This window comes from Symphalangus syndactylus, chromosome 19 (genome assembly GCF_028878055.3).
Source record: "Symphalangus syndactylus isolate Jambi chromosome 19, NHGRI_mSymSyn1-v2.1_pri, whole genome shotgun sequence".
NCBI classification, from domain to species: Eukaryota; Metazoa; Chordata; class Mammalia; order Primates; family Hylobatidae; genus Symphalangus; species Symphalangus syndactylus.
This window is the reverse complement of record NC_072434.2, coordinates 45,878,328-45,895,092: the sequence shown is the minus strand read 5'-3', so window position 1 is coordinate 45,895,092 and position 16,765 is coordinate 45,878,328. Positions and strand designations below refer to the sequence as shown.

The window sequence follows — 16,765 nt, the reverse complement described above, 5'->3', positions numbered from 1 at the left end:
CCTAGACTCCTTATTGCAGGCATTTGTTATCTGAATTTGAGCAGGTTACTTAAGCACTCTAGCTTTCCCCACATGTAAGAAAGAGATGTTTAAAATAGCACCTTCATGGTGAGATGGTGGTGCAAATTAAGGGAGATAACACATGTGAATCATTGCACAGAATTTGAACACATTACATAATAGATATTACCATTTATTGTTAATTTTGTGACAAATGCCACAACACCCCTGAGGGAGCCACTAGTTTGACATAAATTCATACTAAATGTAAAACAACTGAAAATACATTGTCTTCATGAGCTGGCTTTGATGAGAGAAAGGCTAAACTTCAACATTGCGAAGTGGAAGAGATATATGGAAGATGGAGAAAGTGCACAGGAAGGGGAGACCGGCCTGCCCCAGCGCAGGCTTGCTCACTGCACATGATGGGCAGAAGTGCATAGGAGGCACCTTGATTAAACTCAGGAGGTAAACACTCCTTTATTTATAAAGGAAACCTTCTTATACTTGTATTCAATTGCTGTACCTGTGCATTTTGCTTTTTTTTCTCTTTCCTCTTTTTTTTTCTAATTTTTTCTTTCTCTTCTAAAAACTCTCTTCTTTAAACACTTACATATACAATCTGTACTCCTTCCCCATGTTCATTTTTCATTTGTCTCCCCATGAAATGCTTTCATAAATTAAGGACCTCATCTTTTAAAGATGTCAGATGTCATACTGCTGTTAAGAATTTAAATTTTTTTAGCCTCAGGCTGTCTACATGTGTACATCTGTGTGACCTTGCTTGGTAATGAGAGTCACAGAAAACTGCCTTTCAGAAACAGTCACACACTGGTGACTCTCTGTGCCCTCTTCCATTCCTCAGAAGCCCCTCAAAGTGTGCATGTCAATTGCTTCCCAGTACTCTGGAGATGCTTTTTTGTCAGAGGTCCACAGGCTCATGGCAGCAACTCATCCTTCTAGGGGTACCACATACACATTACCAGGTTCCTAAGATAAGTACCAGGTTCCGAAGATAAGTCCTTTGAATAGTGGTTGGTATGCAGTAAGAGATAGAAATTTTCATTGCTGCCACAATTACCATTAAGAGAGCCAGAAAACCTGGGATTGAATTTCAGCTTCGCCACTTACCAGCAGGGTTACTTTGGGCTAGAGATAATTATACCCAACCTGTGTACACTCCAGTGTACAAAGAACATAAGGCCACGTTAGTGTTTGATTTTTGATGTTATTGAAGGACAGACATAAAAGCCATGTCAATAAATACTGCCTCCAGTTGAATTCTTTGTAAATTATTATTAACAACAATAATATAACAATTACAATATTAAACTGTTCCCTAACTTCATTTGTAGTTAATATTATAATCTCCTTTTATACAATAAACTCCATAGAGGGAAGCATATGCCTCATACATTTCTGTGTATGCCTTGGCACCTAACACAATGTCTAATTATTATAGGAACTCACATTTTAATAAATTAATTATGATTATTCAAATAACAATTTGAATAAAATAAACATGCATTCAACCAACTTTATCTCCTATTGACACAGTATTATTATCAAGCCACTGAAATCAATATAATAGCCACCTATGTGATATGTGAAAAATTAGGCACACATGTGCAGATTATATGATAGAATTTTAGTGATGGAAGGAAGCTGAAAGAATTCTAGGCTAACTCCATGCTCAGTGAAGAATCCTATTTGTTTTGTATCTCCTTTTGTTTCTGCGTAAAAATCTACTCAACTTCAAAGAGCCAACTCTAATTCAACAACCTCAGTAAAGCTCACCCTGACAAAAATGACAGCAACAAAAACAATAATATTAGTCATATGTTTTCAAGTATATACCATGTTAAGTACTTCACAGATGTTATCCTGTTCGATGTTCACCATGAGCCTTTAACATTGATACTATCTTTATACCATTTTAAGATGAGGAAACTGATTACAGAGAGATTTAAATACATTGTCCCTCGACATACAGATGGTAAGCCAAAGAGCCAGGATTCACACCCAAGTCCATATGACTCTACAGTCCAGGTTTCCTTTATTAAATCAACTAATAGCATCTGCTATACCACTCATTTGGTAATTAATCTTTCAGTGAAATAATCCCATCATGATGTCACTTGAACTATTGTCTTACCTAACCTCTTGTTGGCATACATTATTGTTATGTAGTTTTCCATATGTTTATGTCTTTTTTCCTGAAAGACTACATATTTGTGTTCTCACCATCTTGTACATGGTAGTGTCTCAGTAAATATGACAGAGCCACCCAAATCTCCAGTGAAGTTATGCTGTTTTCAGGGCAGTTTATTTTTCTGTTAGAAAGTTGTTCTCACTGTAAAAATTCTAAACGCCCATAGACAACTTAAAATCATAGAATCTTAAAACACAGACACTATGCAGTCTATTGCCTTCATTTCATGATCGAGAGAACCTTAGTACCTAAGTTTAAGAGATTTCCCCAAGGCCACAGAGCTATTAACTTGCAGATCTATAGCCTTGAACTCTGGTCTCCAGAGTCGCTGTTAATATTATTTCAGTTATTAGAAAACAGTTTCCAGGCCCCTCTTAGTCCTCTTAGGCCATAAGGCTTGAATTTCTCATTATCTGGGACACTTTTCTGGTTTTAGCCCTGTTTTCCAATAATGCTACTAAAGAAAAACTCTCTGAGGTGCCATGGGCGGATGAAAGCATTCACTTATTACTCATATCATTTTTAGTGAGTATAATCTTTATGCAAAACACCTGGTATTTTTGTCAATTAAACATTGATCTGCCTTTTGATTTGGTCATTCTACTTTGTAGGAATAAATTACATCTTAAGGAAATTAAAAAAGGAACACAAGACCAGTCTAAACAAAGATGGATTTAGATTGCTATCTAGAAGTGGTTCAACCTTTGGATAATATTTGTAGAATAACAAATAGTTGTGGAAAATAATATGTAGACCAAATAGCAATAGGGAATATTGTAAGTGGGAAAAAGTAAAACACAAAATGGCGTATCAATTGCAATGTATAGGGATGTGAAGAAATTACGGTTGTAAATTTTGGACCCTTAAAGATAAGAAGGTTCTTTAAATGTTTGTTGTTTTGTGTGTTTCTGCTTCCCCGGCATCATTGATCAGTTCTACAATAAGGACTATAGTGCCCAGAAGTTAACATAGCTAGAGGATGTGTTGTTGTTGGGGGCCGTGGGGGGAGGTGGGTAAGGAGAAATGGGTCTTGATCGTGCCACAGATGGCCTTGTGTATCATTACACTGAAGAGTGTGGTCTTTGACTTGTGGGTGTGTGTTCTGATTGCCATCTGCGAGCTTTTAAACAAAGCACACAAGCAAACAAAAAGCACAACAACCATCATTTCTAGTCATGTGTCTCTTACTCATCCTTTGACATAGCCCAAGCTAGGCAAGATGTTTAGAACTCAACAATAGAAAATTGATGATCAACTAAAACTTCCAGTTGCTTTTTTTTCACATATTCTTCTACCAAGCAAGTTCTCACCAAACCACAATTGTTTCATTGATTTTAAACCTTGATATATAAGAATTTTACATTTGTTTCTGCTGAGATTTTTCTTATAAGTTCCAGTTCAGTACCTCAAAAATATAAGAAAATTTTTAGCATTTTTAATGAATCTGCCATGATGATCATCATAAAAGTAGCTAATCATTACTGAGTGCTTACTATGGTTCAAGCGTGGTGCTAAATGCTTTGCCTCATTTTATCCTCAGAACAGGCCTACAAAGTGGGTATCATGACATCATCCCTGCCAAAGATCATTTAGATAACAAGTGTCAGAGACAGGACTCAATCCCAGGTATGTCTGATGCTAAATCCCATGCTCTTAGACACTACAGTGTGCCATTTCTGAGCACTTTATTCAATTTCATCCAAGCCACGAAAGAACCCAGACTAGGGACCAATCTCTGAGATAATCCACTAGAGAGTTCCTTCACAATGGATGTATAGCTACTGATTCATGCTCATTGGATATTGTGATTTATCTAATTGTCAATTCACTTGGCAAGACTATGATCCACACAACTTTTACTATTTTATTCATGACTATCATAGAAGACTATTAAATGCTTTGCAGAGTTGAAAAATATTATGATGATGACATTCCCTTTATATACTAATATCTGCTTTTCTCGTCATTTTTATCTTTTTTCCTAAGAAATCTCACCTACATGATTGTCTCCTTCACTAAATGATGCACCACACTTTGAGCCTTGGTTCTATCAAACTGTAAAATGAAGACAATACTTACTTCATACATTTATATAGCTAGCATGCTCTAAACTCAAGTCCATTTTTTCAAATACTTCAGAGGCCTCCCATCTTCCATTCAGGGTGTTCTAACCCCAGTTCCAGGACCCCAAGAACCTCAGGAAATTTATAATTCTACTTTAAATAATAAAAATGATGTATATATGTGTGCTTTGCTCTGAAAAGTATTCTTAGATTTGTATTAGATTATCAAAAATGAATTATGATTTTAATGACTATAAAGACAAATTTTCCTAAATATTTATATAAAACTCTTCATGACCTAATTGCTAACTCCCCAAGCCTCATTTGCTTCCACATTTCACCCTTCGATACCCACCACACTCACATACACACACAAATGCCACACTTCCTGTGGTTTCTTAAAATGTGTCTGCTCAGTTCCACACATACATACAAGGTGGATCTCCTTCCTTCTACCGTTTGTAAGATCATCTTCATCCTCAGACCTCAGCTCCAATATCAGCTTAATGAAACCTTCCCTGACCTATACAAGCATCATTAAGTGCTTTCATAGAGCTTTGCTCCTTCTTTTAAAGAATTTATCAAATCACTGTATTTGATTGTAGATTTATCTATCCTCCTCACCAAACACCAAGGTTCAATCACATAGTGGCAATGACCCTGATGGAGTGGTAACAGTCCAGCCCTCTTACCACTGTGGCTTCAACAGTTAGAGAAGCCATTCTTCTCCAGAAACTGGTAGTTGCTCAATAAACATTTGAATTAATGAGTGATGAAATAAACTGAACAACACCATTACAAAATAATGGCCTGTGTTTATTGTGCCTTTATTGTTTATAAATGTGCATAAATCTTACTTTTCTGATACCCAACAGTGGATAATTCAACATGTATTTAGTGAAAGGCCAATATCATCCAGGCTGGGTTTTAGGGACTGTCAACGTCTCATTAAAGAAGCTAATGCCATTGTTCCTTCCTCTTAAAATTTAGGGCTCCACGGGCAGCAAAGACTTAGCCATGCACACTCCAACTTCAGACTCACCCAGTGGCACTGTAATTGCCCACTTGGTACTATAATTGCCCACTAAGAAGGCAAAATAATAATGTCCTCAGAGTCTAAACTCATACATACCCCAGTGCCAACCTTAAGCTTTATGCATACCAGCTTGCAGGACTGAACGAGTTGTATAAACTCTTTGAGCCTTGGTTCCATCACACTGTAAAATGAAGACAATACTTACTTCATACATTTACATAGGTAATACATATAAAACACTTAGTAAGTGTGCAACAAATAATGTTAATGGAGTTAATTAAGATTAGTGAATGTTGATGATGTTGATGATGGGAATGCTGCTGCTGATGGTAACTCATTGAGGGCAAAGACTACGTGTTTTTGAATCCCCAGCACCTACCATAATACCTTATACATAGTAGATATTAGATATTAGATAACAGTTTGTTAAATTAATTGTCAATTGCCAAGTCCAAGATACTGAAAGCCAAGAGGAGATAGAAAAGAGACTAGTATGAACTAGAGTGATCAAGGAAAGCTTTATTGAGGAGGGAGGTGTACAAATGGTAGATTATTTTCAGACCTGGAGAAGAGGACAAAAGTTATTGAAGGTGAAAGAAAACAAGCCTAACACTAAAGTATGTAGTCTATGCAGGGAGTGGGGTAGAGTAAACGCATTTTGTTTGGCAGGAAGGGGAAGCAGTGAGTATGTGACATAATTAAATACTTTATGTAATAATTACCAAAACTTTACTGTTCAATACCATGCCTAGAGATCAATAACAAAAAAAATCTTAAACGTTGATACTTTTCAGAAGCTACAGGTTACAGCAAAATGATACAGGAAACTGTTTCATTTAGAACACTGCATGGTATAGTGAGAAAAACATGAGTTATATAAGGAGATAAATCTAGGTTTGAATTTTTGTTTTGCCATTTAACTAACTATATTATCTTGGACAAGTCACTTACATGGAGCTTCTGTTTCCTCTTCTATAAAATGGGAATAATCATACCTATCCCACTGGGTTGATGTGGAATTTGAATGAGATTATTCATGTAAGGCACCCATGTTCATACAGACATGCCTTGCCCATGCCTGCATGAACACCTGTATATAGCTGCTGTTATTTTTAATAGTGTGAGCTGCTGTTATTTTTAATAGTGTGAATTAGTACATTTATGTGTTGTGCTAAGTCAATGTGTATAGTTTGGTTGTGCATGTTTTTGGACATGTAAACTTGAGCTTACTTGATCTGAGAGTAACTGGGCTTTTTGAAATGGAAATAATCCAGAAAAAAAAATGGGTAATGTGATACCACTTGGCTGCTATTCAAAACGAAGAAATGAAAAAAAGTTTTGAGTATGGGCAATTGATTGGACTGAATGCTCAAATAGGAAACTAATAATTGTCTTTATTAACCACCTGCTGTACAAACTGTCATGCAAATACTGCCTTGTGTTTTATGCAAAACATTTGAAAACCCCTGTGACTTTGTTCTGCTTGGATTTTCTTCTCTGTAGCAAAATACATAATTGAATTAATTTCAAGTGTGTTTGTCTCTAAACCAGCCAAATATTTCCTTTTAAATACTTGAGCTCTGTGTTGAATATACAGAGTTATGGTTCTCAGCACATTTTTTTTACATTAAGGGGTAGATTTTATTCCTTAATCCTTTAATGGGCTTTTAATTTCACATATACTAAAGTGTCTCCTATTTTCATAATAAATGAAAATTTTTCATTTCATGCAGGTTCTTCCAGGGGACCCAGCCCCCTAACCATGGGAGCTCAGGACACTCTCCCTGTTGCAGCAGCATTTACAGAAACAGTCAATGCCTACTTCAAAGGAGCAGACCCAAGCAAGTAAGCCTGATACTTGGTCCATTGTATTTTCTGAGTTCTGTCCCATTGAGTGTGGAACAGCCTAAATACAACCTTTTCATTCTTTATTTGAAAAAGCAAAAAATAATTCTGTTAGCAATAGTAGATGGCACAGCTAGAATAGAGGTGAAAATGTCATTAGGAATATTGATTTCGTGCTTTTAAAAAATGTATCAAGAGAATTCACTCTAGAAATCTTTGATTCCGCTTTGGTTGCAAGTAACAGAAAACTCTCACCCAGTCTGTCAACAATGAGGAAGTTTATTGTCTCACAAAAGTAAATGTGCAGATCATGTCTTTTATTGTCTTAATCTTTCCTGGACAGGAATCACCCACATATAAATTAAAACAATGGTTCACTGGAATGAGAACATGAAAGAAAAAACACCTCAAAACACACAAAGTAGCAAGGGAACAAATTTTCTGTGACCCCTACTAAGTAAGGAAAAACTGGCCAAAAATGAAAGAGAAAGAAAAAATTATAATCAGAGCAAAGTAAAAATTCTAGGGAAAATTCACCACTTTCTATTTACATGAGCCTGATTTCACTTATACATGTACATACTGACAATGGACTTGGTCTGAATGTATATGTGATATAATTAAATATTTGACCTCTTGCTAAGGAATTCCATGGATAGGATTCAGAAAATCAGTGGTTTCCCTGAAATTATATTGTGTATTTTATGTGTGTGCATGTGTGCATTACTCTATAAAAAGAGTCTATAATAACATTTATCACTTAACCAAGAGATTTGTAATCCAAAAAAAGATTAAAAGTGACTAGTGATCTACACCAAAAACTAAACAACTAAGTCAGACTTATTTTCAATAGTGTCATTAATATAATTCCAGGCCTGAATTTGATCAATAAAGGGAAAACCTCAGTGAGGAAACAATTGCTCTTAATTTTCTTACTTACAAAGACTAGGGCTTGGAAAAACTTAATATTTATGACAATAAGAACTGGAGACCAGGCATGGTGGCTCACACCTGTAATTCCAGCACTTTGGGAGGCCAAGGCAGGAGGATTGCTGAGGCCAGGAGTTCGAGATCACCCCTGGCAACATAGGAAGAGCCTGCCTCTGCAAAAAATACAAAAACTGGCTGAGTGTGGTGGTGCACACCTGCAGTCCCAGCTACTTAGGAAGTTGAGGTGGGAGGGTCGCTTGAGCCTGGGAGGCAGAGGCAGCAATGAGCCATGATTATCACACCACTGCACTCCAGCTTGGGTGACAGAGCAAGACCCTGTTTCAGAAAAATAAATATAATTTTTAAAACCGGAGAAGAAAATGTCAATGTGTATGTAGAACACTAGACTATATTATAAAAATTTTTTGAAACAGTGATAATTAAATATAATTAGAACTTGGATCTCCATATATATTTTAAGTGGAAATTGGTGTAACTAATCATGAATCCTCTTGACACTTCAGAAACACTAGTTTTAGATGTAAAACTCGAAATCTAACAATATTATACTGGAAAACTAATATAATTAGTAACTCCACCTTTCAGTGTACTAGCCAGCCACTAGGATCCATCAACTTCATGTCTCTTTAAACAACATCTAGGTTGCATTCTATGCCCAGAATATTATAGACAAACAAGCACTGTGGACTCTGGATTTTCCACGTCTTTTCTCTTTCCTCTTCAAAGCAGAAAGGCCATTTGCCACATCCCCATATCAATAGAAATCACAAGCTACCTCCTATACACATACATCTGAACTGTTAAGGCAAGTAGACGCCATGAGCGTTAGCCGTAGATATGCTTTATTCATATATATTTGCTCTGTAGAATCTTCTTTGGACAAAGAATTTGCATAATTTTCTGTTATTCCAGTTCTAAGAAATATTTGTCACTGACTACTGACCTATACCTTAGAAAATCAGGTTGGCCTGAATTGCAAAAAGCAGACAAACATCCTTCTATGTTTTTATTTTATTTTTTGAGATGGGATCTCACTTTGTTGCCCAGGCTGAAGCACAATGGCACAATCACAGCTCACTGCAGCCTCAACCCGCCAGTCTCAGGCAATTCTCGCACTTCAGCCACCACGCCCGGCTAATTTTTGTATTTTTTGTAGAGACGGGGTTTTGTCATATTGCCCAGGCTGGTCTTGAACTCCTGGGCTCAAACAATCTGCCCACCTTGGCCTCCCAAAGAGCTAGGATTACAGGTGTGAGCCACTGTGCCTGGCCAGAATTGCCCTTTTGAAAAATCAGAGTAGTCAGGAGGGAATATATATATCTGAGTGAAAACCACTGGGGATCACACAAGAATGAATTCATCTTTGTCTGCTTCCTAATTGGCTTTCATTCATTCATCCACTAATTTATTCAGAGAGACCTAATTGGTCTCCCTTCTTCCACTTTTGCACCCCTACAAAGTCTCAACATATCATGTCACTCTTCTGCTCAAAATCCTCTCATCTTGTTCAAAGTAAAAACAAAATGCTTCATAGTAATCTTACAAGACCCTCCATCATCTGCCCTTCGAGACTCCCCCAGCCTCACCCCGGTGGCCATTTCTCTGATCCCATCTCCATCACTCCTTTCCTTATCCCTGACCGTGCCTCCAACCCTCACCTCCATATTCACTCTACTGGAGCCACATGGCCTCATGGCGTCTCTCTTCCATCACCCCAACCCATCCGGACCTCAGGGACTTTCATTTGCTTCACTTTCTGACTTTGTGAAATCTTCTCCTAGGTTCTGAGTGACTTGTCCCCTCATTCCCTTCATGATTCTTCAGTAAATTTATCAAAGAGACCTTCCTTGTCCATCCTATAGAAAATAACACCACTCCCCACCCCGTCAACATTTTCTTCCTCTTTACCTCGTGTTCTCTGTCTCCATAGCCCTTCTCTCTAACATCTTTTTTGTTGTTGTTGCCCATTGTTTGTCTTCTCCCCACTAGAATGTAAATACCATGAGAGCCAGATTTTGCCTGTTTGGTTCACTGTTGTGTCCTCAGCTATACAGGACAAGGCATATTTGCTGAACAAGTTGAATTGAATTACTCACCTAACATTTACAAAATGGCTACTATGTACCTGCCATTGTGCTAGACAGGAGATATATTGGTGATAAAGACAGTTCATATGGAAAATAGGACTTGTGCATAAATATAATACCAAGTACACCAGAGAACAGGTGTAAATATGGTGCAATGGGAGTCAAGAAGCCCTTATTAACGTATTTTTTAATTCCAATAAGTGGTATAGCAGCCTATCCCATCGGCCTGTCACAATATAAGCCAGGGTTTTCATCCTGGTTCAGTTTCCCAATACACTATGACAGGCGTGTAGGGTGGTCTACACCTGTAAGTCCACTGTCTGTGGCCTTGGCATTCCAATGACATGGCACTTGAGCCAAATTAATATTAGTGTTTTTCCTATACCCTTCTAAATTAACTGAGTCTTTGACTTGTGGATGTATATGGAATCTGTTTTTAATTTTATTGCCATAATAGTTGTAGGATATCCTATATATGCTGATAGATGGGAGATGCAATATATTTCATTAAAATTTTGAAATCAGAAACTTGAATCATGAAGTGACACTCATATCTTTAATTTCATCTTCAGCAACCACTTTAATTGCTCTTCCTTTATCATTCACTTTCAAGGAAAAAACTCAAGTTCTTTCACCAGGTGGAAATAATGCCAGCCAAGGTACCAAACAGAGAAATGATTCGGCAAAGGCATTTGGGTTTGATTTTGTCTATAGTTTCCTGTCATCCTGCATCATAGCCATTTGTTCTCAGATCATCCATTGGGAACAGAAATCTACTGTCTTAATTATTATATACTATGATATGTAACCCATTTAAATATAGTTATACTGTAAATATTCAGAGCACCTGTAACAGGTATTCTGACATGTAAGACTTTCTCAGTAGCTCACAGGCAGCGAATTCCTTGACCTTTGCTACTGATTGGGGAAACACATCTCCCACTATTAGTTCCTATTTAAAGAACCTTGGTGCTTAAAAATAAGGGTCAGAGATTAATTCTCTAATTCCCTAGAAAAGCTTAGGTTTCTCAGCTCTCTCTTATCCTTCTTTATCATCACATTTTAATTATTTATTCAGTATCTGTCTTCCTGTTTAAACTAGAAGTTTGCACAAGGACAATTTGTCCAATTTGGCACTGCCAAATCCAGCACATTACATTGTACCTGGTATATTGTGTAGGCACCCTATAAATAAATAAGTAAATGTATGAATTTATTTTTTAAACAATGAGTTCTTACTCTGAGTTCTACATTATGCACCGTTGCCTTCCCAGAACCTATGACACAGAACTTGTCTACACAACAGTAGGCAAGATGTGCGTGAAACTGCAACATAATTTTCTAGAAAAAGACCTGTACCTATCTCCAAGCGAACCCAGAGAAAGGAGAAACCAAGGAAGGCTAAATGGAGAGGATATTAAGAAATGTTTCAGGGCCGAGCGCGGTGGCTCACGCTTGTAATCCCAGCACTTTGGGAGGCCGAGGCGGGCGGATCACGAGGTCAGGAGATCGAGACCACGGTGAAACCCCGTCTCTACTAAAAATACAAAAAAATTAGCCGGGCGTGGTGGCGGGCGCCTGTAGTCCCAGCTACTCGGAGAGGCTGAGGCAGGAGAATGGCGTGAACCCGGGAGGCGGAGCTTGCAGTGAGCCGAGATTGCGCCACTGCACTCCAGCCTGGGCGACAGAGCGAGACTCCATCTCAAAAAAAAAAAAAAAAGAAAAGAAAAGAAATGTTTCAGAAAGGCCTTCTTTGGACTTAGTCTTGTAATATGAAAAGCAGTACATAAGCCAAAGAAAGGGAATTGTAAAGAAAAGAATAGAAGCAGCCAGGCGCGGTGGCTCACGCCTGTAATCCCAGCACTTTGGGAGGCCGAGGCGGGCGGATCACGAGGTCAGGAGATCGAAACCATCCTGGTTAACACAGTGAAACCCCGTCTCTACTAAAAATACAAAAAATTAGCTGGGCGAGGTGGCGGGCACTTGTAGTCCCAGCTACGCGGGAGGCTGAGGCAGGAGAATGGCGTGAACCCGGGGGTCGGAGCCTGCAGTGAGCTGAGATCGCGCCACTGCACTCCAGCCTGGGAGACAGAAGCAAGACTCCGTCTCAAAAAAAAAAAAAAAGAATAGAAGCTACATCTACACAGATGTACACTGAGAAACAGATCTGGGGGTTTAGTTAGCAGTACATATAAATCATATTTTATGAGAGGGATGCATCTCTGATGACCTCACACATTCCCTAAACAAAACTGGCCAGTGTTTCCGTGACCAGCTAATGGATGCTGCCCACGGCACTAGGGAAAATCCAGTGTATAATTCACTTGGCTGGTTGACTTTGAAGTTTTGCCATTTTTTGACAAACGTTTCATTTGTGAGGATTCACATGATTTCTTATTTTATCCATGAAGTAAGCATCTATTCGTATTTCCATCTCACATTATTTCCACAATTCAAACTCACATGAAATGTAGCCACCTTCCATACTGGTAGGAACAATTCTTAAGTTAAAAATAAAATTCTGTAGTGAGTATAGAAAATATTAAATTTTTATATAGAAAATTTCAGGCCAATTTAAACACTGGATGGATTAACAAGTCAACAAAAGTTCTGGCTCTGACAATCGTGATGCGGAAATGTAATTGAGGCCTCAGTGCTTCTTACACAGGGCTACGTGGACTACTTCTCCCACCTTCTACCCAACACTGTAAGCCCTTTGAAAGCAGAGACTATTTTGCTCATTTTTAAATTATCACCCCACTAGAAAAAATAACAGGAACAACTTGCATAGTTAGGAATGAATAGACAGATGCCTGTTGAGTTTCTAAATGCCACCTCCTCCCCTGTCTGACTTGCTTTCAAAACAGAAACTTTATCTCCTACCAAGACACCATTTAGATCTCATTTTGAGCAACCTGGCAAGAAAACTGAGAAAATTCCTTACCAGTTAAAGAACAGTTGAGCCACCACTGCTAATAACAATATTCTGAGTGATGGTAGCTGCTGAAATCTAATTTTATAAGTGCTCTAATTGTTTTCTAATAGCTGCCAAACAATATTCTACATGTCCACATATGGACAAATATCAAGAGTAGACTCAGCTTGAGGGGAAGTCAAGGCTCAGAACCAATTCGGCCCAGTATACAAACAGGGTTAATGGATCTAAAAGGTAGAGAAGGAAGACAGCAGTTTGCTCCCGAACTGGGAGGTCAGCAGTGTTCTCCAGGAGAGATGGAGATGCAAACTTCCAGAAACCAAAAATCCCATTCAGAGCACTACAAAGTTATGGATTTAACACCTGAGTGAGGGAGGCTCACATGGCATCATTAAGAAGCTCATCTGCTCCCCGTCTCTGCCCCAAACCCAGCCTTATACCTACAAGGTTATAGCAGTTCCTCATTTAAGCTATTTTGAATGTATGCCAGAGAGCACCCCACCTGAACCATGTGCGTTTCATCCATTAGAGTTACACAATATACAAGGTGACTATAGGACAACGTGGAGTCCTCATGCTCCAACGTGAGCAAAGTTTTCATGTATTAACATCAATTTCCCCAGAAAGTACATACCTGAACTTAGAGGTGAAGTACTACAGGAGTCAGTCAATGTGGAGACATTGGAGGAAATCATAAAGAAGCTCACTCACTTTAAGCATTTGCTGTGTCCCAAAGAAGAATAAAAGCCTTGTGAAATTTTGCTTTAGCCAAGGTAGAGTAACAGACCAATTTACCCTTCTACCTCAAACAGCTTAAAAATGAGCAAAATATAGAAAACAATGACTTGCAAGACACCGGACCTCAGGCGAAGGCAGTGATCCCTAAAAGGGGAGGTGTGCCCTATGATTGCTCCAGCTTACCTGCTTGAGAGTTTTCAGGCCTGGCATAAGGAGAGCCCAGCTGCTCACGAGGAGGTGTTTCACTGAGGCACTCTACTACAAAACTGGCCGAGGGAAGTGCCAGGGGAAGCTAAGGTCGATGGGTGCTGCCGCCACCATGCACCACAGAAGATGGCAGTGGAGAAGGTGTGAACATGGCAGGAGGCTGGAAAAGAATCCATCTGCATTGCAAGATCTGGGCATTGTGGCAGCCCAGCCAGCTGTACTACATGAATCAGATGACAGGAAAGCTGTCTGTGCTACCAGGCACTGGCAGAGCTACATGACTTGCAAAACGTACACTCTGGGGACACTACATGCACTGCAAGAACCACACAGAAGCCTCTTGTAACTGCAACAGCCTAGCACTACATAAGCCTTGTGCATTGCAAGAGCCTGCATTTGCAAGCAGGCTGGAAGGGAGAAAGAAAACCCCTTTCTCCTGCAATGTCTTTCTAGCGCCCTCTACTGCCAAAACTAAGCATGGTTCCTGCAGGCAAAGAGAAAAATACAATAAAGATCCATTAATTTTCTCAGAGCAGTTAGTAAAGGGTGAATTGGAACGGAGAGGCAATGAATTGATTTTATATAGACATTGACACGATGATCATAAACCTCATGTGGAAATTCAAAAGGCCTACAATAGCCAAAACAACTATGAAAAGGAACAAAGTTAGAGGACTAACATTACTTGATTTCAGAACTATCATAAAGCTACTGTAATCAAGACAGTGCAATATTGGCTTAAAAAATAGACCAAATAAATCTATAGAACAGAATGAATCGTGAATCCAGAAATAGACTCACACAGATGAGGACAATTAGATTTCAGCAAAATTTTCAAGGTAATTTGGTGGAGAAAGACAGTCTTCTCAAAAAAATGATGCTGAAACAACTGGATATTCATATCCACACACACACAAAATGAACTGAGATCCATACGTGACACTATATACATTGTAAGACTAAAATAGGTGAAAATGGGTAATGAAGCTAAATGTAAACTCAAAGTTTTTTTTAAACTTCTAGAAGAAAATATAAGTGAGCCAATTGCAGTGGCTCATGCCTGTAATTCCAGCACTTTGGGAGGCCAAGGCAGGAAGACTGCTTGAGGCCAGGAGTTTGAGACTACAGTGAGATGTGCTCACACCACTGCACTCCAGTCTGGGTGACAGAGAAAGACTCTGTCTCAAAAAGGAAAAAGAAAATACAAATGAAACTTTTGTGACCTTGGGTTTGGCAAAGATTTCTTAAATGAGACACCAAAAGAATGACTGGATTAGACATAACCCATAAAAGAATAAACTGATGAATTAAAAACTTCTGCTCTTCAAATGTGCTTTTAAGAGAAAGAAAAAACAAAACAAGCCACAGACTGGGCTGCAAATTATATATATCTGATAAATGACATGCCCAGAATGTATAAAGAAACCTTAACATTCTATAAGAGAACAAACAACTCTATTTAAAAACTTGGCAGACAGTTTAAGCAGAACTTTGTCAAAGAAGATAACTGATGACAAGCACATCAAAGATGCTTATGATCCTTAGCCATTATGGAAATGCAAATTAAAACAAGAAGAAGATATCACTACTCACCTATGAGAATGGCTAAGATTAAAATGATCGATTCTACCAAGTGTTGGTGAGAACGTGGAAGAACTAAAACCCTCATGCACAGCTGTATTTTCCACTTTAGAAAACAGTTTGGGAGTTTCTTTGAGAGTCTACACCTATTGTGTGAGCTAGTGACTCTCCTCCTGTGAACTTACCAAGAGAAATGACAGGATATATTCATACTAATACCCATACACATGTATTCATTGCACCTTTATTTGTAATAGGCAAAAACTGGAGAGAAGCTAAATGTTCTTCAGTAGGTGAATGTATTTTTAAAAACTGTGGAATACCAATACACTACACAGCCACAAAAAGAAATGAACTATTAGTGCACACAACTACATGGACAAATCTCAAAATAATTATGTGGAGTGAAAGAAACAAAAAAATCACACGCCTTACAATTCTGTTATATAAAATTCTAGAAATTGCACACGAAGTTATAGAGAAGCATATTAACTCTTGCCTAGGGACAGGGAAAGGAAGCAGTGGGAGAGATTACAAAAAGGGATTGCAAAAAAGCATAAGGAAACTTTCAGGGATGATGGAAATGTTCATTTTCTTAATTGTATGATGATTTTACATCATATAATCTCATGGAGTTTTGCACTGTATATAAGTTCAGTTTATTATATATCAATTATATCTTCATAAAGCCTTTAAAAAAAAAAAGAATTGTTTTTCCTTCCATGCTATCATCCCATTGTGTTAACTTATATGACTGATTTTACAATTTTGACCAAATAGACAAATTAATGGAATGAAGAACTACTTAAGTGCAAGGCAAAAACTTTACCTCATGAGTACGTAAAAGAACATGCTAAAGGCATTACTCATATTACTCGAAGAACTAAGTAAGACAAGTCCAGGAAATAATGTGATAACATTGTACAATTTACTATCTTCAAATATGCTGCCAAAGATTAAGAAATCAAAGTGAGGGAGAACCATCAGAGTAGAGGATTCTATTCATGAGGCGAAGCTATAGACTTCTACAGAAAGAGAAAAGCTGTACTTTTCTTCTTACATTTCAAAACACATAAAACAAAATAGTCACTTTTTAAAATAAGTGTTGAC

The 16,765-nt window shown here is 38.1% G+C and overlaps 1 protein-coding gene across 11 annotated transcripts in view; it reads left to right on the top strand.

Annotated features, from left to right (window-relative positions):
• SGIP1 (SH3GL interacting endocytic adaptor 1) overlaps positions 1-16,765 on the top strand; it is a 219,164-nt gene that overhangs the window by 180,719 nt on the left and 21,680 nt on the right. For all 11 annotated transcript variants that reach the window (XM_055233548.2, XM_055233552.2, XM_063613306.1 and 8 more), the window contains one exon: positions 7,045-7,156. In XM_055233548.2, coding sequence (XP_055089523.1) covers positions 7,045-7,156 — 112 coding nt within the window. The remainder of the gene's footprint in view (positions 1-7,044; positions 7,157-16,765) is intronic.